We start from the raw sequence: 23,784 nt of genomic DNA on the forward strand, positions 1-23,784 counted from the left end.
ATATTTTTGAAAACTAATTCACAGAATCGATCTATCTAGCTTGTCTGTGTATGTATTTTCCGTGTTCAAGAGTTTATTTTGAGATCGCACTACTCGTATTTGGAGTGATACATGCAGCGTGTTTCCCGAAATTTTCGACCGTAAAAACGAGGTCTGTCGGCCCATGGCATGCATGGTCGGCCGCGCGCCACACGCACAGTGAATCACACACTTCGGAGTTTTGGCCAGCTTCCCGTCTCAACTAGCGTTGTGCATATGGTGCGAACGACCTGAATTGTCCATTATTTTTTAAGAATTATCGAACGTAAATATATTGACAATAATTAAGGTAGGTTTTATTCACTTTTTGAGGCCATTTTGTGTATAGCTTTCGTAGTGCAATGGAAATAGTTCAGGCTAAAACTTCGCATATAACTCATTCAATCTGCATAAAAAAAAATGGCAAAAAAATAAAAATTCCGACCGACCGACCCTAGTTTTGAAAGGCATGTAATCGGAAGCAGAACTATTTTTTTTTCGGCCTAATCCAGCGCCTCATTCTGTTCTTGTCAAAATAATCCCGGCGTGAACTGGTTCAAATTCTTTGTAAATGTAGATTGACTAAAAAATAACAATGCTGTGACGTCAGGTCAACTGTTCCATTCTCATGATTAAAATGATGCTTCACACGCCCAGGGGAAAAAAAATAGTCAACAGCTACACAGGGGTTAGTATTTACATGTAGTGCCCTTCCATATACCGGTAAACGCATCAATAAATACAATGGTGTCATTTAGGCCTACGTGGGATATCATTAAAAAAATTCAGCTGACCCTAAACCAAAACCAAGCATCATCTGATGACGGCTGCTACGAGTGACTTTTTGAGAATTTCGTGCACATGTTGGCCTGAAAAGCGCCAAATATTGTCCGTTAGTGTGCATAATCAATTTGCAGCCCCCCCCCCCCCCCGTTTCATTTTATGGAGGCCAAATGTCCGAAGAAAAAAAAGTCTACATTTCAGCATGGATCTGCCAGTGCCCTTTTAAAGAAATATTTACCCCCCCCATAAAACTGACCTTGCTACGCCCCTATAGCTGAGACCAGAGGTCTCAGAAACAAATGGTTTCTCCCCAGCATGAACCCTTTAATGTTGATTTAGAGTAGATGGATGAACGAAAGCTTCACCGCAGGTCTCTTCAATGAATGCTTTCTCACCAGCGTGTACTCTCTCATGTTTGTTTAGACCATTTTGCTGAGTGAAAGCTTTACCACAGGTCTCACAAACGAATGGTTTCTCGCCAGTGTGTACTCTGCCATGCTGAAGCAGACCAATTTTCTGGGCAAAGGCTTTATCACAGGTTGCACAAATGAATGGTTTCTCGCCAGTGTGAACCCTGCTATGCTGAAGCAGGCCACCTCGCTGAGTAAAGGCTTTACCACAGGTCTCACATTCGAATGGTTTCTCACCAGTGTGATTCTTCTTATGTATGTATAGACAACTTTGCTGAGCAAAGGCTTTACCACAGGTCTCGCAAACAAATGGTTTCTCGCCAGTGTGCAGTCTGTCATGCTGAAGCAGACCAATTTTCTGGGCAAAGGCTTTACCACAGGTTGCACAAATGAATGGTTTCTCGCCAGTGTGAAGCCTGCTATGCTGAAGCAGGCCACCTCGCTGAGTAAAGGCTTTACCACAGGTCGCACATTCGAATGGTTTCTCACCAGTGTGAATCCTCTCATGTATGTACAGAGCAGTTTGCTGAGGAAAGGCTTTTCCACAGGTCACACAAACGAATGGTTTCTCGTTAGTGTGAACCCTGTCAATATGCTGACGCAGACCTTTACGCTGAGCAAAGGCTTTCCCACAGGTTGCGCAAACAAATGGTTTCTCGCCAGTGTGCAGTCTCTCATGAACCTGGAGAGCACTTTGATAAAGGCAGGCTTGGCCGCAAATCTCACAAACAAACGGTTTCTCGCCATTGTGTACCTTTTCATGTTGTTTTAGAGTAGATTTATCAGTGAAAGCTTTACCACAGGTCTCACAGATGAATGGTTTCTCACCAGTGTGAACTCTGTTGTGTCGTTGAAGATCACTTTGTTTTAAAAAGGCCTTACCACAGGTAGCACATTCAAATGGTTTCTCACTAGTGTGAATCCTCTCATGTTGGCGTAGAGCAGTTGGCTGAGGAAAGGCTTTACCACAGGTCGCACATTCGAATGGTTTCTCACCAGTGTGAACCCTGTCAATATGCTGACGTAGACCACTTCGCTGAGCAAAGGCTTTCCCACAGGTTGCGCAAACAAATGGTTTCTCGCCAGTGTGCAGTCTCTCATGAACCTGGAGAGCACTTAGATAAGGGCAGGCTTGGCCGCAAGTCTCACAAACAAATGGTTTCTCGCCACCGTGTACTCTTCCGTGTTGTTTTAGAGTAGATTGCCGGGCAAAGGCTTTCCCACAGGTCTCACAAATGAATGGTTTCTCACCAGTGTGAACTCTGTCGTGTCGTCGAAGAAGACTTCGTTTAGTAAAGGCTTTACCACAGGTCTTGCAGCCGAATCGTTTCTCACACGTGTGCACCCTCTGATGGGCCTGAAGATCACTTTGTGAAGTAACAGATTCACCACAGGTTGAACAAACGAGTGGTTCCCTACAGTCCAACGAATCATGGCTGAGGTTGCTGGCTACCTGTCTGGAGTACTGGTCCACCAGAATCACACTGGCTACATCTGTTAGTGTTAGGGGGGAAAAACCATCTTTTAAGCAGGAATTCCAAAATGCAACACGTAGGATTCTGTAGGATTTAGTAGTGGATGGCCAAGAGACTATTTCGTTATACATGAAATGTCTACTCCGTCCTGAACATGGTTTTCTGATGACATGAACACAATGTCAGTTTCGGCTTTTCACATAGGGCAGGACTCAAGGGTGCATCAAGAGAGGGGGTGGGGGAAGAGAGGGGGTGGGGGAGGAGGGAGGGTGGGCAAAAGGCTCTTTGTAAAAAAATATATAATTTGATAAAGTTATGGTCACTGCGTGTGGGGGGGGGGGGGGAGGGCACCCCATCCACATCCCTGATTCACCACTCGGGCTGTGATCTATTGCTCTATTATTTTACAATATTTTGTTGATGGATATCACTTAATTATTCCACCATATTCTCATCAATTTACAACAGAAAACTCTCTGAAATTTGTACATCTGTGCTTACTACATGTAGATGCCGGTGGAGAAGTGCCTTTACTGTCCATGATTCACCAAGTCAACCCACATAGGCCTGGGTACAAGAACTGGTGTCATTCCTGCATGATAAACACAGATAATGAATGGTGTTATAAATCTTTATTTGTGTGAATATCCTGAATATCCTGAATCAATCATTGGGTATTAAAAAGTTAGCCTACTACCAGCAGGAAAAGTAAATTTAAATTTTTAGTTCGCTACAATTAATTAAATACCATATTGAATATCAGCAGGCTTATATTTTCAGAAAGAGGTCAGGGTTTTTATTTATGAGCAAAATTATGGGGTAAATGACAGCCCCTGAACTGCTGTGATCGACTTGCACGTCTGTACATGCAGGGTTCGACCTTAACTTTTTTGTTCGCTAGCCAGCCAGGCTACTGAAACAGGCTCTTAACTAGCCCGCAAGCATTTTCACTAGCCCGAATGTTTCTTTTTCTTTTATAGAATGTCTCATAAACAACAATGTGCATACAGTACATGTAAAATGTGTATTGAGCCTGACAGTTGACCCCCTGGTGGCGTGCTTCAGGGCCCCTCGAAAAGGAAAATTAACGTGTAAAAGTCAGAGTTTTGGAAATTAGTTTTGGTATATTGATTTCTTTAGAAAATTACCCTCGGAATTTTATGGAAACTAAAACTTCGCATGACATGAAATAGCCTCTCGCTTCCGTAAAACTTTCGTCTGGACTTGTGAAACTCGATCACTCGTTCAAGCATGACAATTTTTAAAATAATCTTGTGGCGGTCATCGGGTAAAAACTTATATTAAACTTAAACAGGAGACTCAAATGGCTTTTGGGAAGGACATTTTTTTATATAAATTTGAAGGATTTATTTTCATTTACAAATAAATCTTAAATGTTCGTTGATAAAACTGTATTCGAACGTGATCCAAACGAGCCTGAATAAATCTAGAATCCATCGGATGCAGTTGACTACTGAAATGACACTCAAAATTGACATTATGTAGCAATGTTAGAGGTACCGCGATATTGACATTTCCTATTCTGGTGACACACAAAACTGAAGTTTTTCAAATGAATGTTACTGTGTCCCATCAAGCTATTTCAGCTTCAAATCACTCCTTCTTTTACAAAATGGCAATAGATCGGGAAAAACATACCTCAATTTGTCCAAAACCAGAAGTTTCAGAGCGTGATTTTCAGGACGGCTGTCTTGAGCGCGGCCATTTTGACACTAAATTTGGCATTTTCATGGGTTACCGTTTTTGATTAATACCGCCCTCTCTTGACTTCCAAATCAATAAATACTACCATCTATTGACCAGATAGGATAGGAAAATCTGCTGATGCTTTTTGTTTCATTTCAAACGGTCAAGAAATAAGGTTTTAAGGTAATTTTTGCCAAATTTTGATCACATTTTCCACTTTTTTCACAATTTAGATACAGAACATGGGGGGGGGGATGCCTGTAAACCTATATCCTTGTTCCTTTCTGAGTAAGAATATCTTGATTTTGTTCCTGCGCTCGATTGCGGTCTGTAGAAATGTATTTGTTTAAAAGTCTAATGACATCGATGATATGTCGAATCTCCGCGCTGATGTTTGGCCAGCCCTTGACGCAGTTGATGATGATGATGCGCTGTCATGTTTGCACCAGTAATTCATTGTTTTTTACGAATGAAACTCGTACAAACGTCCATTCATGACCAACAAATGTATTTTAGTAGATTTCAAAATTATTGTTTTAATTTAATAATAATAAAAAAAATCATCATGTATTAACATGATTAAAGGATTAATTTAATTACATCAGCAATAATAATGCATTTCCATTTGCTGCCAAAACTTGACTTGTAACCTTAGATGGGGGAGGGGTGGTAAGTGTGCAGTGAGACATAATTCTGGTGGAGGCAGATTTTTTTTCCAAAGCCCTTTGGATTGTAGCCAGGGCAGGGAATATCAACAGTTTTTCAATTAATGGAGGAAAGGAAAATGTCTTAAAAGGTGTGTCAATATTCCCTGTTTATTTTACACATAAAATAGTCTTTCTGGATTCATGCTTCATCACAAAAGGTCATGAGTGGATCTCCAGCACAAGACCCTCGAGAAGTTCAAGAGGAAGAGGAAGAGTCCTTTTCATCTCCACGGACATCGACTTCGAGTTTGCCCAGCACTGGGGAGACACCCCAAAAACAGAAGAGGAAGCAGAGAAAGAGTCCTTTTCATCTCCACGGACATCCAACTTTGAGTTTGCCCAGCACTGGGGAGACACCCAAGAAGCAGAAGAGGAAGGAGAGAAAGAGTCCTTTTCATCTCCACGGACATCCGACTTTGAGTTTGCCCAACACTGGGGAGACACCCAAAAAACAGAAGAGGAAGTATAGATAGAGTCCTTTTCATCTCCACGGGCATCCAACTTTGAGTTTGCCCAGCACTGGGGAGACACCCAAGAAGCAGAAGAGGAAGGAGAGAAAGAGTCCTTTTCATCTCCACGGACATCCGACTTTGAGTTTGCCCAACACTGGGGAGACACCCAAAAAACAGAAGAGGAAGTATAGATAGAGTCCTTTTCATCTCCATGGGCATCCGACTTTGAGTTTGCCCAGCACTGGGGAGACACCCAAGAAGGAGAAGAGGAAGGAGAGAAAGAGCCCTTTTCGTCTCCACGGACATCACTTGCCCAACAGGGGAGTGGATCACATCACCAGGGACTTATATCAGATGCAAACAAACCCAAGTCGAAGCAAGCCAGACTTTCTTAAAATGCGGCATCCCCTGATTTGTCACATACTCTCGACTATCAACACATACTGTTTGTCTCCAACAAGTTGACCGAGGCTGGTGATTCAGATACATGTAGGTCACTTGCCGATCAAGAGGAGGTAATGAGATGTGGTTTTACACTGAAATTTTTCCTTGCTTGTTGTGTTATGATGATTAACTAAAAATAGTCCATGAAGTTGTAAGTTTAGAAGTATTTTATGTCCCCTTTTTCCTTTTTATTCTAAATAAGTTGGAGCGACTGCTTAGAGAGCAAAGAGAACAACTTCGCCTGAAACAGTCTGTCCATTCAGAGCAAGAAAGTGTCAGCATAGACCTTCTAGATGATTTAACTGGTCTTTCATTTGAAGACAAGGTGAGTATATTGGAACATAAGATGTAATTACAGCCAACTAAAAGAGACAATGTGAACTAACTTGGTGCCATCAAATAAAATATTGAAATGAAATAAATTAGGAAAAATCGATCAGCAAGTATGTATTCTTATACCAGAAATGTTGAGAATACATGTAAGTTGAAAGTTAATATGCAACATGAACTTAAAGGAATAGTCTGAAATTCTCATAAGAGGTGCTCTCCATTTCCCAATTGTTTTCAGTTCACTAAGCCTTCAGCCTGTTAAAAAAGGATCACATTGAAGTATTTTGAAAAAAAATCTGAATTCCCAATTAATGGTTATAATGGATGTTAAAGGTATGATACATCATTGGTTGAGCTGATAACATAGTTGCAGACGGTGCACATACTTTCTAAAACTGAACAGTATGAAATAACAAATCTGTGAAAGTTTGAGCTGAATTTGTCATACAAGTCACAAGAGAATAGTGAAGACAGTTTTGTTTGACGGTGACTTTGTGCACGTTCATATGTTTCTTATTTATATTGTGCACAATCGGACTAAGCTGAGATAATATTGTTGTTGTTGGTCTCATATTACCAATGATGTTTCATACCTGTATGTTTAACATTTCATTTCGTCAGCAAACACAGACAGAACTCACTGTCAGTGATTTAAAGCTTTTGGAGGAGGAACTTAAACAGTACAGGGAGAACTATGGCCAGTCAACAAGAAGAAGGACCCCTGCCTCCACCCACTAAGAATGAGCTATTAGAAAAACTAAAATCATCTTCTATAGATGACGTAGCAAAAAATTTGACTGAGACTTATTCATATGGACAAGAAGACATAAAGGAAATTAAAAGGAAACTGCGAAAAGTAAAGGAACAAGAACAGAAACTGAACAAAAGTAAAGGTACAGAAAAAGGACAGAAGGCATTACAGAGCTTCTATTTGGAAAGATTTGAATTTCCAAATAGACAATTAGTATCACAATCAAGAAGGGTTACAGTACAAGGAGAACTAAAAAGGTTGCATGAAGATTTGCCATCAAGTACAGGGATGAGGGAGGTAATAGATGAAGAGATCAAACGGCGTGATGATAGGATAAAAGAGCTGGAGGAGAAGGTAAAACAACAGGATGAATTGGAATTGGAATTGAGGGAAAGAAGCATAAAAAAACAGTCAGATATAGACAGACTGCGGGAAAGGGAGAAGTATTACAGGTCAAAGTGCAAGAAACTGGAGGACAAACTGGACAAAAATACTGATGGTGATGTGAAGGTACCTCAAATGGAAACCAGAGCTGAAGTGGAAGAGCTGAAAAAAGAAATAATTGAGTTGCAGTATAGAAATGATATTTAATGAGGACATTCAAACAAGCCCCTTCGTAGAATTATACAGTGAAGAAAGCAGTGAATACACTCCGGAGACACAAAAATGCATACAGAAAGTGTTATCAAGCAATGTTGCAACCCACAAAGTGGGTGGTGTCATAACAGATGTTTTGCAGTTGGCAGGAAAGGTGCCAAATAAATTGCCAAGCCAATCGACAGTTCGCAACATCAATATCCAAAGACTGGTTGTTGCACAACAACAAATTGCTGAAGAGCTGCCACAACAACCACATACAACTATTGAGACAGACGAGACGTCAAAATTTGGGCGAAAATATGGAGCTTACGCAATTCGAGACAGCACAGGAAGACCTTATGTTGTAGGTTTGAGAGATCTATTGGCCAAGTCCGGCAAAGATACCCTGGATGTTTTTACGGAAATACTATGGGACATTGATAAGATATATCACTTGCCAACAAACAACCTTCCATCTCAAGATATGCTTTATCATTTGAGAAACACGATGACTGATAGAGCTGCTACAGAGACTAAGTTCAATGAACTTCTTGAGCTCTACAGATCTGAGATACTGCCCACAGTGATAGAAGATTTGCAAAACTTGTCCGAAGATCTGAAAAGTCAGCTAACGAGAATGAATAACTTCTTCTGTGGCCTCCATGGATTAGTCCACATGGCTGAGGCTGTCGACACGGCAGCTAAGGAAATCGAGTCGTTGCATTTTGGATCTGCAGAAGAAGTCCCCATCAAGGATCCGCGATTCCGTAAAGCATCTGAATCTGCAATAACCAGGACCATACGAACAACATGCAAGGTCTTTGCATACGGAGGCGACCAAAAAGACAAGCTGTCATGGCAGATTCATAATTGAAGTGAACGAGCTGCTGAAAGAAAATGGTTACAGGAGTCTTCCAATAACGCCTTTTCATGGCAACCGTTTCAATATTCTCTTTCATAATGCTGCTGCAATATACTGGCTGCAACCACACATGGTGAGATTTCTTGAGAAGGATGGTGGGGCTCCCTGGGTTCATCATGACTTGAAGAAGCCCTTTTTTGTTGCAGGTTGTAAGGCACTGGGGCTCATTTGCAAACTTGTTACCACACCGCTGTGGAATTTAATTGAAGATAAACACATCAACATAATCGACATGAACCAGCGGTATCTGCAGCTTGTAATGTTCTTGAAGGCTGTGAATGACAATCTGGATAGTTTCCTCAAGGGAGAAGAACGTCCTTTCCCTGATGTGAACATTAAGAATGATGTTTTGTTCCAGGCCTTGATAAAGGAATCTGCGGTGGATGCACACTGCATCGTTATTCTTGGTGCCATGTTTCCAGCTTTAGCAAAGTTGACGCAGCGGCTGTATGCAGACCAACTTCCAGGAGGCCGCTATGAAGCGGCAAAAATAACTGAAGACATGAGAAAAGAGACCCAGGGCACTGCAAAGCATAATAAATATCGTGAGACAGTACTCGCTTATTATGACCAACTACTATGCACACGACTGCACATCTCTACCATTACTGCAGAGGCAAGCCTCATGTTTACCTATAATAAAACTACTGAGTGGTTGGAGGCAAAGAGTGAAGAAGAAGAAAGAAGAGTTCTGAAAACATCAAGAAGGGAAGTTGAAAGAGTCAAGAGAGAGTTTAAGCAACATCAGGAGAAAATAAAGGAACAGAAGGCGGAGGAGCTAAGACTAAAGTTCCAGAAGGAGGAAGAGGCAAGACAGAGAAAGATAAATGCAAAGATTGAACAAGCTAATGATATCATCTATTGGGGGCTCTTGCAAACCAAATCACAAGTCGACACTGCAATGATGGGGTTGAAACGAGATGAGAAGTTGGATCTCTTGAAAGCACAAGTTAAATTCAGGAAGAATCTTCTGGAGCAGAAAGTCAGTGATCCGAAACTGTACAGTTTCTCTGTCCAGGAGGAGAAGCCAGATGGAAGTAAGAAGAGAAGGTTATTGTCTCCACAAGAGTTGGCTGAGAATGTTAAGCAGTTAATCAGAGAGAGTCAGGGAGGTGGCAGTGTTCAGGAAGATCCTGCACTAACACCTCTTGTGAAGAAGCATGTTTTACACAGATTTGAGACAGACGAAGGAATAAAGTGGTACAAAGCAAAGGTGGTTTCACAAGTGAGAGGCAAAAAGTATTTCCTCAGGCACTATTTGAGTTCTTCATCTGCACAACCATGTCAAAGTTTCTGTTCATTTTTACAGCATTGCCACAACCCGGAGAAGCTCCTTAAACATTCAGGAGCTTAGCTTTATTCATGATTTAGTTGTAGTCAAGTACTTTCCAAGTAATTTAACACCAAACATTGAGCTGTTTGTTGTAAACAAAAATTGAAAAACAACACCAATATCTGTATAATGCATCTTTATCCGTACCAAACCGTCTTGAGGTCTGGCACTACAGCTGATACTTGCAAAGTACTCGACTGCAACTATGCATGATTATCCCATTGTACAATTTGGTTTTGAACATCATACATGTGCATCAGGAGCTTCAAATGTGAATGTCCGCATGGTGACAATCACTTCTGAGTGCTTTTCATTTGAAAATGCCCATGAACTTGCAGGAATTTTAGCACTGTTTTAGTTGCAGAATATTTTCCAACAATACAACTATTTTTTAGAATTATCAATCAAATGTTGATTATCTTGTTCTGTACTAACAGTTCTTGATTTCGATGTTCTATACTAAGCTTTTTTTTTTTTTTACTGAGAATTGAGTTGATGATAACAGCATTGTTCTGTTTTGTTTCATACTTCATCCCACCATTCAATATTTAATTCTGCTTAACAATTTCAAATGCGCATGAAAATTTATATTTTTACGAAAATATCTTTGGTTATTTCAGTTGCTGTTACTTATTTACTGTGTTTGAAAGTTTGATGGTCTTGTAATATTTGGAAAATCACATTTTTTGACTCAGGTGCCAGGTTTTCCCGACTGGTTTAACATTGTGTACGAGGAGTCCCCGGACGCAGCCTACACATACAAGCTGCAGGAAGATCTTAAAAAAGGAGACCTAATCATTGAAGATCAATAAGGTTACATTATAAATTCCTCTTCCATCTTATGCAGAAAAAGGGGGGGGGGCCATAGGAATTGGGATGCTGATCAGGGAATATCTGGAGGCATCACTTTCTCCTCAGTAGGTGCTGCTCCACCCTGGTTACAGAAATAAAAACACACACACAATCAGAATAGTTTCACGAGTAATAATGGTGTGTTTGGGAAGACATAACTTCTGAACGGAAGCACCTATGACAATGACATTTGCACCATTGAATTTCTCTCATCTAGAGCTTTAATTTGATGTATAGTTCGACTATATTTGAACCAAAACTGAATAGTATGGTCGGTTCTAAGTTAACAAATACATTGACACGAATGACGACCAGAAGAGTTCCAGGAGTATGGTGTCTTTGGGAGGACATAACTTCTGAACGCGAGCGATAACTTCTTTAGCGAGCACCATTGAATTTCATCCATCGAGAGCTTTAATTTGATGTATAGTTTGGCCATATTTAACAAAAAATTACAAATCATGTAATAATGCTACATTATGATATTTCTTGGCACATCTGAACAATTGGCAATGACACCTTCTTGAATATCAGCAGGTTTAATTTTGTGGAAAGAGGGCAGGGCTTTGATTTATGAGGGAAATTCAGGGGTAAAAGACGACGATGACAACCAGAAAACAGACTCAAAAACCAAGATGGCAAACGTGAAAGCTCGATGCGATGAAAGCTCGATGCTGGCTGATAAAAAGTACACATCTTAGACCTAATTATTTTTTTTAGCAGCCAATCAGCATCGGGCTTTCATTATGTAGGGCTTTCACGCGTGTGAGAACATGCACGTCTGACTGTGAAAAAAGGTAGGAAAGTCACATTTTCTTTGAAAGTGCTTTCAAAATTACAACTAACATGAGTTTATATGAAGAAAAAAAGACTGCTTTAGCCTGCAAAAGTCACTTTGGTACTGGACAGCCATCTGAAAAAGTCAGTTTTGAACAGAACTCATAAAAAATAGAGGTGTCCTAAAAGTAAGGATTACCCATAGTATACTGTAGGTTTAGATAGCTCAATGAAGGTCATTCATTGCAAAAATGATAAGACGTGAATCTGGGACTGAGAAACATTTCCAAGTTTGTAGCTCTACTGAGTGGAGCGTTGAACTACGGTACCCTCCATACAAACGCTCCACTGATTTGGCATACTTTGGTGACAGGTACACGGTCGTCATGACAGTATGCATTTTGTGCATGCCCTCGCGAGGAAAAAAAGAGAAAGACAGTAACCGTGGATAGATCCACACATTCATCACATTCCATAAGACCCCTTAAATTGTTCCAAACAACCGGTAATGTTGAAAAAAAGAACAAAATAAACTGAACTTACCGCTCACAATTAAATGTGTCTGCCGAGTTGTACAATCCATTTCACTGACATGACTGATGCATAATTCATCACGCGCGTGTGTGACGTCACTATTGAAGAAAAACAAGTTGCGCTTACTCAACGACTGTTTCATGTAGTTATATGTGCCCCGCGCCGTCTGACAGTGTGGGTTTTTGGCGCGGGACACATATCAGTACATGAAACAGTCGTTGATTAATATTTTTTAAAGAATAAGTATTTTTTAATTGTACAGTACATGTAATATAATTTAAAGCATTTAAAACATAATGTAAATGATTACTATAACATCAAAAATCTTGAACAATTGAAGGGATGATAATCAATCTTTTACGTTAACAACGGGTTACCCCTAGGAAATTATGATTTATTTACATTTAAGAATATAAATAAAACGCTAATTAGTTTTACATATGCAAGGCAAAAAACCTTGAAGCTTGTCTCCATTTTCGAACAACTTTAGTACTCTCTCCAAGCAATCACCGTGCTTATTGATTGCTTGCCTGGTCCCCTTCCTGCCCCTGCCCCCTAAAAAACTTCTCTGACATGTCTGATAAGCACTGCTAAATCTCAATGTTTCTTTTCATTGACGCTAATTGAATTCCACTTTTTATTTATTTCTTTGTTCTTCAATTTATTCCATTATTTATTAATTTATTTCTCCACGTACTTGTGTTTCGAACATTTGTTTTTCTTCACCATTGAAAATCCCGCCTGCAAGGTTTTCAAATTGCGATCGCCTTTCATGCCTTTGCGCAAGTTGTTGTAATGTTGTAACGTGCGCACGCAAATTAAAATGGCGCGGTGTAATTTGCGTGCTTCGGGAGTCCCTCGCGCAAGTTTAAACTTGCGTGTGCAAGTTTAAACTTGCGCGGGGGACTCAAATTGTGCTCGACAGAGTGGTAGGAAATAGGCTACGTCACAATTTTTTGAATCTCCATAGACTTTGCACACAATCGCGGAAGTGGCGTCAGCTAGGTTGCAACATTAATAATAATAAACATAAATTTAATACAAACATGCAGACCCTACTAGCTGGAGTTACCCAGCCCTGAGTTTTATCATTGGGTTGTCATCTAGGGCTGGAGCGAATTTTTCTCGTAACTTGTAGTTTAGGCAAATTTTTTTGGAAAATGTTAAATTTTGTCCCCGTTACACACTAATTGCAACTGCAACTCACCCCGAACTTGCCTGGAATAACCATTACACAGGTCCTTGAAGTAAAAAACGATTCACGATGAAGATTCAGCCTACAATTGCAGTGAAAACAGGAGGAATAACCGCTAACTTGACAACCTTGCTGGATTGGCCAGGACCGCAATTGGTTTGTGCACACAAAAAATTGTGTACAATAATGAATGGCGGTCGATTAACAGGCACAGAGAGCGATCGCTGTCAACTACTCGGTTTTGCCGGCTGCGCTGGCTGTTGGCGCATGACGTCACGAGGAACCGTAACACCCGATGACTGTTTCATGCACTATTGGTTGCGGTTCCAGTACCAAAGCTGTGATGCGAGTGGTAAACCTTATATTAGTGCATGAAACAGTCATCGGGTGTTACGCTTCCTCGTGACGTCATGCGCCAACAGCCAGCGCAGCCGGCAAAAACGAGTAGTTGACAGCGATCGCTCTCTCTGTGCCTGTTAATCGACCGCCATTCATTGTACACACTTTTTTTTGTGCACAAACCAATTGCGGTCCTGGCCAATCCAGCAAGATTGTCAAGTTAGCGGTTATTCCTCCTGTTTTCACTGCAATTGTAGGCTGAATCTTCATCGTGGATCGTTTTTTACTTCAAGGACCTGTGTAATGGTTATTCCAGGCAAGTTTGGGGTGAGTTGCAGTTGCAATTAGTGTGTAACGAGGACAAAATTGAACATTTTCCAAAAAATTTGCCTATACTACAAGTTACGAGAAAAATTCGCTCCAGCCCTAGATGACAACCCAATGATAAAACTCAGGGCTGGGTAACTCCAGCTAAGACCCTACTATTTTTTTTACCGAGTCAATTTATCTGCACGCCTGACCAGAAGTTCGGATCGGAAGTTCGTAAAACAACAGATCAGACGGAAAACAATCAGTTCGGAAAATTCAGTTCGGAGATCGGAGATCAGTTCGGAAAACAACAGATCAGAATTCGCGCGTGGATATGGCATGCGTAAATGACATCGTTACGTACGTACGTGCATACACTGCAAGTGCGCCCTCTATCACATCGGAAGGCCTAATGTTATTTTTCGCTTGTTTCCCCGCCCTCTAGTAAACTGTTAGTCCGTATTATTTTGCCCCCCCCCCGACTATTTTCCCCCGTCCTTTGAAAAAATTAAGGTAAATTGAATTTAAATTAAATTTGTAATTACTGGGACAATCACAAAAGTCGCTTTAAATCATTTTCCAAAGTAAAACTCATAATTATTAATATTTTTAACCAGCTAGGGCTACTTTTTCATTTAGGGCCTAATTTGAAATCCCATCCCCCTCCCGGAAAAAAAACCTTTCATATAGCACAATCCCGGTTTAAAAAAATCATATATCAATCGCTTATAAATATATACATTTTCAAACGGACTGAAAATTCCCTGAAAATCGTTCTATTGAACTTTTCTGCCACAGGAAAGTTAAATTAAAACTTAAAAAAAGGGGCCACTCTTGAACGAAATTCAGACAAGAGAATTATAGTTGATGTACATCTTAATTTGAAAACACATTTAACTGAGACAGTACAATGAAAGGTTTCAAACACAGAAAACTGCAAAAGCTTGGGTTTATTGATTCACGTGAGGGCGCTCAATGATCTACCGTTATATGTACACAAAATAATTTTCATCAAACTAAAATAAACATTTTGAAATGAAACATACAAATTTGAAGAAAACTTTAGATGCTATATTTAATCCAACAGCTGGAGTGTTGTTAGAGATTAACAAGATGAAAGGAAATGGGTTTGCCTGAATATTTTCACTATAGTTGAGCGGTAGCCCTAATGTAACACAAGGATTTTATCATAGGCGGTATTTGACTATACTAATCCTAGAGTCATGGTTACTATCAACTGGAGAGATGTATACAAAACGATGTCTCCACGTAGCGGTATAGCCCGAGTGGACAGAAGATCAAGTTGGACAGAAGAAATTTTGAACACTTGAAGAAATAAAACTCCTGACAAGGATCATCGGGTCTATGTGTTTTTATTTGAAGCACAGACTAAAATCACTTGACAGAGAGTTGGTTCCGGTGGAAGTTCAGAATCGAGAGAGAGAGAAGACAATAGAAGAGTGAAGACTTAGGGGGAGAGGGGCTGATTAAATACAGAAATGAAACAAAATGGATTGTGGCAATTTGTGTACGTTCATTAAACCAAGGGCAGCAAATACTAAGTATCTAGGATGTGGTTTTAGGTCTACGACCAAGCCCAGCGTAACCACACAAAATGGAGACAGAGAGTCTATGAGAACTGTCTGTGTGGACCACAAAGTAATTAAAAATAATCATAAAGATGTCAACGGGGAAGTGGGGAGAATGTAATTAAAATTAATTGAGCTTCTAGATCTGGGCTTACATTACTTTCATCTGTGAAAAGAAAATGTCCTCATTTTCAAAATAATGAGGAAAAAAATTAAACACAAGAAATAATATGAAAACCATTAATATGCACGTATAGCTATAGTCAATCTAGAATAAACAAATTAAATGCAATAATGAATTTAAAAAGGAGAATGCTGATAAAATCCGGATAATAACTGGAACACCTTATGTGTGATATTAAAACAAATAAAATAAGTATAAAATAAGTGAAATTCTTACAACCTAATTACTACAGGAACTACTACAATATAAGGCATTATATTACAAAACCAAATACTCATTGTTTCTTTGGCGGATCAATGCAGAAACAACAACACGATAAAAATACTTTTATATGTATACTTATATAAATTGACCAATCACGTACACATTATACAACATCAAAAAGAGGGGACAAAAGAATTAAAATGTTTTAACTACATACTAATAATATGAATCAGACGGATAGGGCGGGAGACTATTCGTCCGCTTCTTGTGCGAGTGAGGGGGACACCTATACTAGTTTTGGGTGAGTGTGGGACGGAGTACTGGGGGGGGGGGGGGCAGTTCGCATAAAACAAAGTGAAGGTGACTGGCCCGGTTACACCTCTATTTTCCGACACCCCTACGTTCCGACTGCACATATTCCTATTCCTAACCCTAACCGGGAGTAACACAATCTAGGTTGTCGGAACATAGGGGTGTCGGAACATAGAGCAGTCACCACTGGCCCTACTCAAGGTCAGTTTGGGGTAAAATACAAACAGGACACTCACTCCCCTTGCCCATGGTAACGACACATGGCCAGTGCCTACGTGATAGTGAGTAATTCTGCCTTGACACCATCGGATTTAATAGCTCCATGAGCATGATGAGCGGACAAACTGTCCCACAAGTGTGTGAACACGTTGCCACTCAGTTTTTAGAGGGGAGGAGCCGAGGAGGGAAGTTGGTTTGTTTTAGGGGGGGGGTTATTTGCATTAACGGCCAACAGCTAGGGGGCACCACAAAGCGAAATCCTCTGTGCCATTCCTGTAAAATGGGCCGGGAGGTCAGCCTTAAAATAGTGTAAAAGAGATGTGGAACTAGAGGGCAGGGTGGAAGGAGGGGCCATGGCTAGGGAAGTCGGACAGAATCAAATAAATAACAAAAAAATACTATATCAGGGAACAACTAAATGGATTTTAGTTATCAAAACTTAAGGTAGAATAGGAACAAAAATACAAGTAAATGTATCCAATGAAATGAGGAGAAAAACAAATATATCGGACGTGAAAATAATTAACAAATCACTAAGGAAAATAGCAAAATCTTGAAAGTGAAACAATTGAATATTAAGTAGAGCTAAGGAGAAACGTCAACAGAAATTACAAAATGCAATATGGGAAAAATCAACAACAAATCAAAGCAAAACAATCAAATGGTACAACAAGATCATGGGCAAAAACAATGTAACTTGCTATTCAGATGTCAGCTGGGCTCGCCAGCAGATGTTCCGGCAGGAGAGCAGATCGAAATGAGCAGAGTAGGAGAACAAGTATACAGGAAACAGTTCGACGATCAGGAACAGTTCAAGAACAGGAAAAAAGAGCTGGAGGAAATGGTGCGAACTAGTGAACTGGTGTGAAGCAGGAACACTCACAGTTCCGAGGACGCAGGACACAGTTCGGCCAGACGCAGGAAGAGCGGGGCGAAGGTGGCTACAGAAGCTGAAAAAGTTTGAAGAAGGTGGCTGGATGGACGCAGATTGAAGATGGCAGCGAGAATCAGGAAAATTGTAGAGAAGTCGCCAAGGAAAATATGAAGATGCTGGAACAGTTTGAAGATGTTGGCTGGACCAGGCGCAGGAAAAATGGAGAGATGGATGCTAGAAGACAGGACACAGGACAGGCAAATGACGAAAAACTTGTAGGGGTATCAGGCAGTTTATACTTGACGTACAATGAAGGGATGGACGAAATGAAGATAGTTCTAGCCAGGACGACGACGACGACTGCAGGGACGTGGAGAAACAGACGTTCTGTTTCGTCTCTTCAGCAGCAAGAAGTTCAACTCACACAGAGTTACGGAATATAGGGGCTAGAAGATGAAGATGAAGATTAGATGTGGAGACAGATGTGGATGTGACGATGCCTTGGGCAGGTGAAAAACTGCTGCTACCAACTGTAACACAAGGTTTAATTTTATGATTTTTCTTAATTGAATCGAATACTGGAACTTACTTTATTTTTGCAACTGTGTGACGTTGCGTCCAAAACCATCGGACTTCGTCAGGCAACTGGTGACCCGGTGGACTGGTCACGTGAGAGACGGCTAGGAATCCCTTGAATGGCCCGGTCCCATTTTGTGCCACTGCTATTCCTTATCAAGGATCACAACATCCTCATTTCTGAGAGTGTGACCAGAGTCTCGTAGGTGTAAGAAGACAGCAGAGTTTTGTGCCTCGTTTGTGCTAGGCCGCCGATGTTGGTAGGTCCTGGATTTTAGGGATTGTTTGGTTTCCCCAACATACGACTCCGAGCAGTCTTTATCCCCGCAGATGATCCCGTATACCACGTTGGAACGTGTATCTTTGGGCTGTCTGTCCTTCACTTGAACTACTTTCCCCCGTAAGGTGTTGAACGGTTTGAAGCAAGTGGCAATGCCACGTGACTTGAAAGAGTTCTTGATCCGTTCAGACAGTCCGGCAACGTAGGGGATGGTGACCCAGGCTTTTACTGGCTTCGCCCGCCTTTGTCTTTACGTTGGTGTTTGTTCTTGTTGACTTTGTGGAAAGCCCAGTTGGATTCCTAGCCGTCTCTCACGTGACCAGTCCACCGGGTCTCCAGTTGCCAGTTGAAGTCCGGTGGTTTCGGACGCAAACGTCGCACAGTTGCAAAAATAAAGTAAGTGCCAGTATTCGATTCAATTAAGAAAAATCATCAACTACTACTGGATGACTGATAACATACATTAACAAGGATTTTATCATAGGCGGTATTTGACTATACCAAAACTAGAGTCATGGTTACTATCAACTGGAGAGATGTATACAAAACGATGTCTCAACGTAGCGGGTATAGCCCGAGCGGACAGAAGATCAAGTTGAACAGAAGAAACTTTGAACACTTGAAGAAATAAAACTCCTGACAAGGATCATGCGTATGGCAAAATTGTGATTTGTGTAAAAAGAAAAATCACTTTGCTTCAGTATGCCGCACCAAGAAGTTCTCACACAGAGTGCACACAGCTCAAGATGAATCTGGTCCGCGCAGCTCCACATCTGACGATGAATATGCGTTCATCGTCCATCGCGAAAACAACAAACAACTGCGAATCGACATCGTCATAGACGGTAAACATACCTGTGCCCCAATTGATACCGGAGCATGTCAACATAATGAGCCAGACAACTTTCAGCCAACTCTTTCAGCCACATATGCACCCAGACACAGCGAACATTTACGATTATGGTGCAAGTACTCCACTTCCTGTCGTCGGTAAAGTCACCGTGACAGTCACGTACAAAGACAACTCCATCAGCTGCGAGTTTCATGTAATCGAGGGACAAGGCGATACGCTTCTATAAGCTTCCAGACTGCATCGTCACTGAACATTAATGTACAGATAACGTACAATCTCGACGCTGAATCATTGTCAGTTGACAACATCGTGGCTCAATACGCCGACCACTTCGAAGGAATTGGAAAGTTGACTGATGTGAAGTGCAAACTTCATGTTGACAAATCTGTCACCCGTGGCTCAACCGCATCGCAGGATTCCCTTCCACGTTCATCGTAAAGTGGAGGCTGAACTGAAACGCCTTCAAACACTCATCATCACTAAACCAGTCAGCGACACTCCAACTCCCTGGATATCATCGATCCGCGTGGTACCCAAGCCTAAAAACCCTAACGCCATACGACTCTGCATTGACATGCGTGCCGTCAATAAAGCCATTGAACGAAAGCGGCATGTCACACCGACCATTGATGACATCATCGTCAAGCTGAACAGAGCTCAAGTATTCTCGAAACTTGATCTCAACAGTGGGTATCATCAAATCGAATTTGATGAGGACTCGCGTTATTTGACCACCTTCTCAACGCATGTTGGTCTGTACCAATTCAAGCGACTCAACTTCGGAGTCAACAGTAGTGCTGAACAGTTCCAGAACCTCATCCAATCTACATTGTCTGGACTGCCAGGTGTCCTGAACATAAGTGATGACATATACTTGTGTACGGGAAAACCACCGAAGGGCACAAAAACAACTTGGCACGTTGTCTACAACGCCTCAGAGAGAAGAACTTGACACTCAACAAGGCCAAATGCCAGAGTTCCATGCAAGCAGTGTGGAATTCTTTGGTCATATCTTCTCAGCAGACGGTGTTGCACCTAGCCCCGCTAAGGTGAAAGCACTCACTGATGCAGTACCTCCAGGCAACAAGGAAGAACTTCGTAGCTTCCTAAGTTTAGCCATGCACCTACTGCGCTCGCTTCATACCCAGACTAGCGCTGATCTCTGAACCACTTCGTGCACTAACGAAGGAATCATCTCCATGGATATGGGAAAGCAACAAAGCGACGCAATGGACAAAATCCAACAGTCCATTTGCAAGAAATACTTCAGTCATTATTCAAAAGATGGGAGGAATGTAATGTTTAAATTATAACAATGCATTTGTATAGTCATCTTCTACTGCATGTGTTCTAGAGCAGTGTATGCTTATGACCCTTGACCTGAATGGCATGGGTGAATCATGGCATGTACTAAACTACACACTCTCACACGAGGTATCAATACTGCACATCGTGTCTCCCTCGTCCTTTCATTTCGGCTCCCATTATTATCATTCATTTAAAATAGTCTTAGTCAGACATCATAGGGTCTATGTGTTTTTATTTGAAGCACAGACTAAAATCACTTGACAGAGAATTGGTTCTGGTGGAAGTCCAGAATTAATGTTAATGCGCATGCGTGGCTAGCAGACGCACTCATTTTTGCTCCTCTCTCGATGAGCTTTTAAATCCATTTTAATCCTCGTTTTTTAACATGCATCCACTTTTTTAACCCATCGTCCTTGTTTTTTACTTAGTTTTTGTAGTCTTTGACAGCGATAGTTTTCTTCTACGTTGGACTTTTAAGTGTTTTTTAGATGTTTTCGTTTGGACTTTAACTTCATGCAACGTGACTGTGTATAGCTGTCTGTGTAAGCTGCAATGGATCTTCGTCACTCAATAGTTGGGATTCTTCTGGGATTCTTACTTCTTGCCAAAACCACGAACTGTTCTACCAGTGAAACCCACAACTACAGCATATCGAATTCTACTAGTGTCAAGTGTGAAACCATCATCTCCCGGGTGAGTTCGTTCCATTTACTCTCAAAGCTTCGCCCATGTGTTCTACAAAATGGCGGACCCTACATGCACAACAGAACTCGTAATCTGAGCCATTCTGTGACAACTGCAATCCTTATTCTGTTGCTGTCTGGGGACATTCAACTGAACACAGGCCCACGAACTACAAAAGCACCTAAATACCCCTGCGGGGTGTGTGGGAAAAATGTGAACTCCAACCATAAAGCCATGGAATGTGAAGAATGTGTAACATGGTGCCATATCAAATGTGTCGGTATGAGTGACAATTTATACCATGTACATACGCAGCATAATTCTTATGTTTGGATATGTTTCAAGTGTGGGATGCCAAACTTTACAGACTCATCACTGTTTGTTTCATTTGATGTGTCAAACCCCTTTGATATTCTCAGTGACTTGATTAACACCGTGACTACGAATGGGAGTGGTAACGGTATTGCCCCCGAACATGTACAGGGCATTGGTAGCCCGATACACTCCTCCAGCCCAAAGCAACAAAACTTCAAACCAAACATGCCAAAGAATCACCAAAAACCTGGCCATCGTAATCAACGCAAGAAACTGCTTAAAGTACTGAACATAAATTTTCAAAGCATTTGTAATAAAATACCTCAATTCCAAGCAATGCTAGAAACTGAAGACCCGGATGTAATCGCAGGAACAGAGACTTGGTTGCACGACTCAGTTTACTCCAGCGAATTCCTGCCCTCATCATACCAGATTTTTCGAAATGATCGACAAACCGATACCTCCGGCGGTGGTGTTTTCTTGGCCATTAAATCCAATCTTATGGCTAAAGAAGAACCTGATCTGAACACAAACTGTGAATCTGTATGGGCCAGTATCCACATCAAGGGTAACCCTACCTTATACCTCGGCGCCTTTTATAGACGCCATTTTGGATCTACCGCAACCAACCAGGTCTACTTAAAGGAACTAGATGCTGCTATTTCAAAACTCACCAACAACTGCCAAATTATCTTAGCTGGAGATTTCAACCTCCCTGACGTGGATTGGGTGAAAACTTACTTCACTCCCGGGGGTCGATACCCAGCCCTTAGCAAGCAAATGATCGACATCGCTCAAGATCATAATCTGCATCAGGTTGTGACTAGCCCTACTAGGGAAGATAACATTTTAGATCTGGTCTTCACAAACATTCCCTCACTCGTCCAGAATGTCAACATCCTGCCTGGTATATCCGACCACGATATTGTGTCTGTGGAGATTCTTACTTCTTCCAAAAGAATCAGGCAACCACGTAGGAAGATATTCTTGTTCAAGAAGGGAAACTTTGATAAAATCAAAGAGGACATTAATGAATATGCCGACTCCATCTCCAAAGAAGTTTATTCCGCCCAGTCTACAGACACACTCTGGTTGGGATTCAAACACGCACTAACAACTGCAATGGAAAGACACATACCCACTAAGATGACAAGTACCAACAGCAGTCTTCCTTGGTTCAAGCAGTCGCACAAATGCATCATGAGACGTAAGCGTAAAGCCTATGATAAAGCCAGAAGTACGGGTGCTACCTCTGACTGGGAAATCTTCAGACAGCTGCGCCGCCTCTTAGACCGTACTTTAAGAAAATCTCGTAGTAAACATCTGCTGGATTTAGGTGAAAACTTGACATCAAACAACACCAAGCCCTTTTGGAGATACATTAAGAGTCTCAGGCAAAGCTCAACTGGTGTCTCAACACTCAACACTGCTAAAGGTATTGCTACAACACCCATTGACAAAGCAAATGCCTTAAACAGTCATTTTCAGTCTATCTTTACTAAGGAAAACTGTGACAACATCCCAAACCTTGACAGTCCGAAGTTTCAACAAATGTCTCCTATTATCATCACAACTGCGGGCATCAAAAAGCTGTTGAAAGAGTTAAAACCACAGAAAGCACCAGGCCCTGATGGCATCCTTCCAACGATCCTGAAGGAATGTGCTGACAGTGTTGCTCCACTCCTACAACAAATTTTCCAGAAATCCATTGATACCGGGGAGCTGCCAGACGACTGGCTCAGGGCTAACGTCTCACCTATCTTCAAAAAAGGAAACCGTTCAGATCCATCAAATTTCCGGCCCAATTTCACTGACATCCATCCCTTGCAAGTTGCTCGAACATATTATCCACTCTAACATCATGTGTCACCTTGATCAGTACAACGTTCTCAACAATGAACAGCATGGGTTCCGCAAAGGCCGATCGTGTGAAACCCAACTCACCCTGACCGTAAACGACCTTGCTAAAATCCTAGATAACCAAGGGCAAGCCGATGTAATCATCATGGATTTCAGCAAAGCGTTTGACCTAGTTCCACATCAGAGATTATTGTCAAAGCTGAAACATGTTGGGATCTCTGGCTCTCTACTCCACTGGATCAACACTTTCCTTACAAAAAGATCTCAACAAGTAGTCTTAGAGGGCAGTTCATCTAGTTCAATAGCTGTGACATCAGGAGTGCCCCAGGGCACTGTGCTTGGACCGCTACTCTTCATCTTGTATCTCAACGACCTTCCGGAAGGAATTTCATCTCAAGTGAGACTTCTGGCAGATGACTGCATATTATACCGTGAAGTCCAAACTCCAGAAGACAACAAGAAACTACAAAACGACATCGATACCCTTTGTAACTGGGAGTCCAAGTGGCAGATGCGATTTAACGTCACCAAATGTTACGCCATGCACATGACCCACAAAAGGAAACCTCTTCTGTCATCTTACAAGATAAACGGCAATTCTCTCCAAAC

The 23,784-nt window shown here is 41.4% G+C and overlaps 2 protein-coding genes across 3 annotated transcripts; one reads left to right on the forward strand and one right to left on the reverse strand.

The window, feature by feature from the left end:
• Nucleotides 1-1,052: 1,052 nt before the first annotated feature.
• On the reverse strand, nucleotides 1,053-3,573 carry LOC119742404 (gastrula zinc finger protein XlCGF26.1-like). 2 transcript variants are annotated; one of them, XM_038218308.1, is made up of 2 exons: nucleotides 3,188-3,573; nucleotides 1,053-2,705 (listed from the first exon to the last, which is right to left on the reverse strand). In XM_038218308.1, the coding sequence occupies exons 1-2, from the start codon at nucleotides 3,225-3,227 to the stop codon at nucleotides 1,126-1,128; spliced, it is 1,620 nt and encodes a 539-aa protein (XP_038074236.1). In that variant the 5' UTR covers nucleotides 3,228-3,573; the 3' UTR covers nucleotides 1,053-1,125. The 2 variants fall into 2 exon arrangements, with proteins under 2 accessions (XP_038074236.1, XP_038074237.1); XM_038218309.1 differs by having other exon boundaries at nucleotides 3,194-3,572.
• An 18,078-nt stretch (nucleotides 3,574-21,651) lies between these two features.
• LOC119742770 lies at nucleotides 21,652-23,172 on the forward strand. The gene has a single exon (XM_038218939.1). The coding sequence runs from the start codon at nucleotides 21,652-21,654 to the stop codon at nucleotides 23,170-23,172; it is 1,521 nt and encodes a 506-aa protein (XP_038074867.1).
• The last annotated feature ends 612 nt before the right edge of the window (nucleotides 23,173-23,784 follow it).

Source organism: Patiria miniata, unplaced genomic scaffold, assembly GCF_015706575.1.
Source record: "Patiria miniata isolate m_02_andy unplaced genomic scaffold, ASM1570657v1 HiC_scaffold_6, whole genome shotgun sequence".
Lineage (NCBI taxonomy): Eukaryota > Metazoa > Echinodermata > Asteroidea > Valvatida > Asterinidae > Patiria > Patiria miniata.

Coding starts and splice junctions, on each gene's coding strand:
- LOC119742404 (XM_038218308.1), bottom strand. CDS start 3,227: ATGGACAGTAAAGGCACTTCTCCACCGGCATCTACATGTA. Junction 2,706..3,187: donor TCCACCGGCATCTACATGTA/GTAAGCACAGAT, acceptor TAACACTAACAG/ATGTAGCCAGTGTGATTCTG.
- LOC119742770 (XM_038218939.1), top strand. CDS start 21,652: ATGCTAGAAACTGAAGACCCGGATGTAATCGCAGGAACAGAGACTTGG.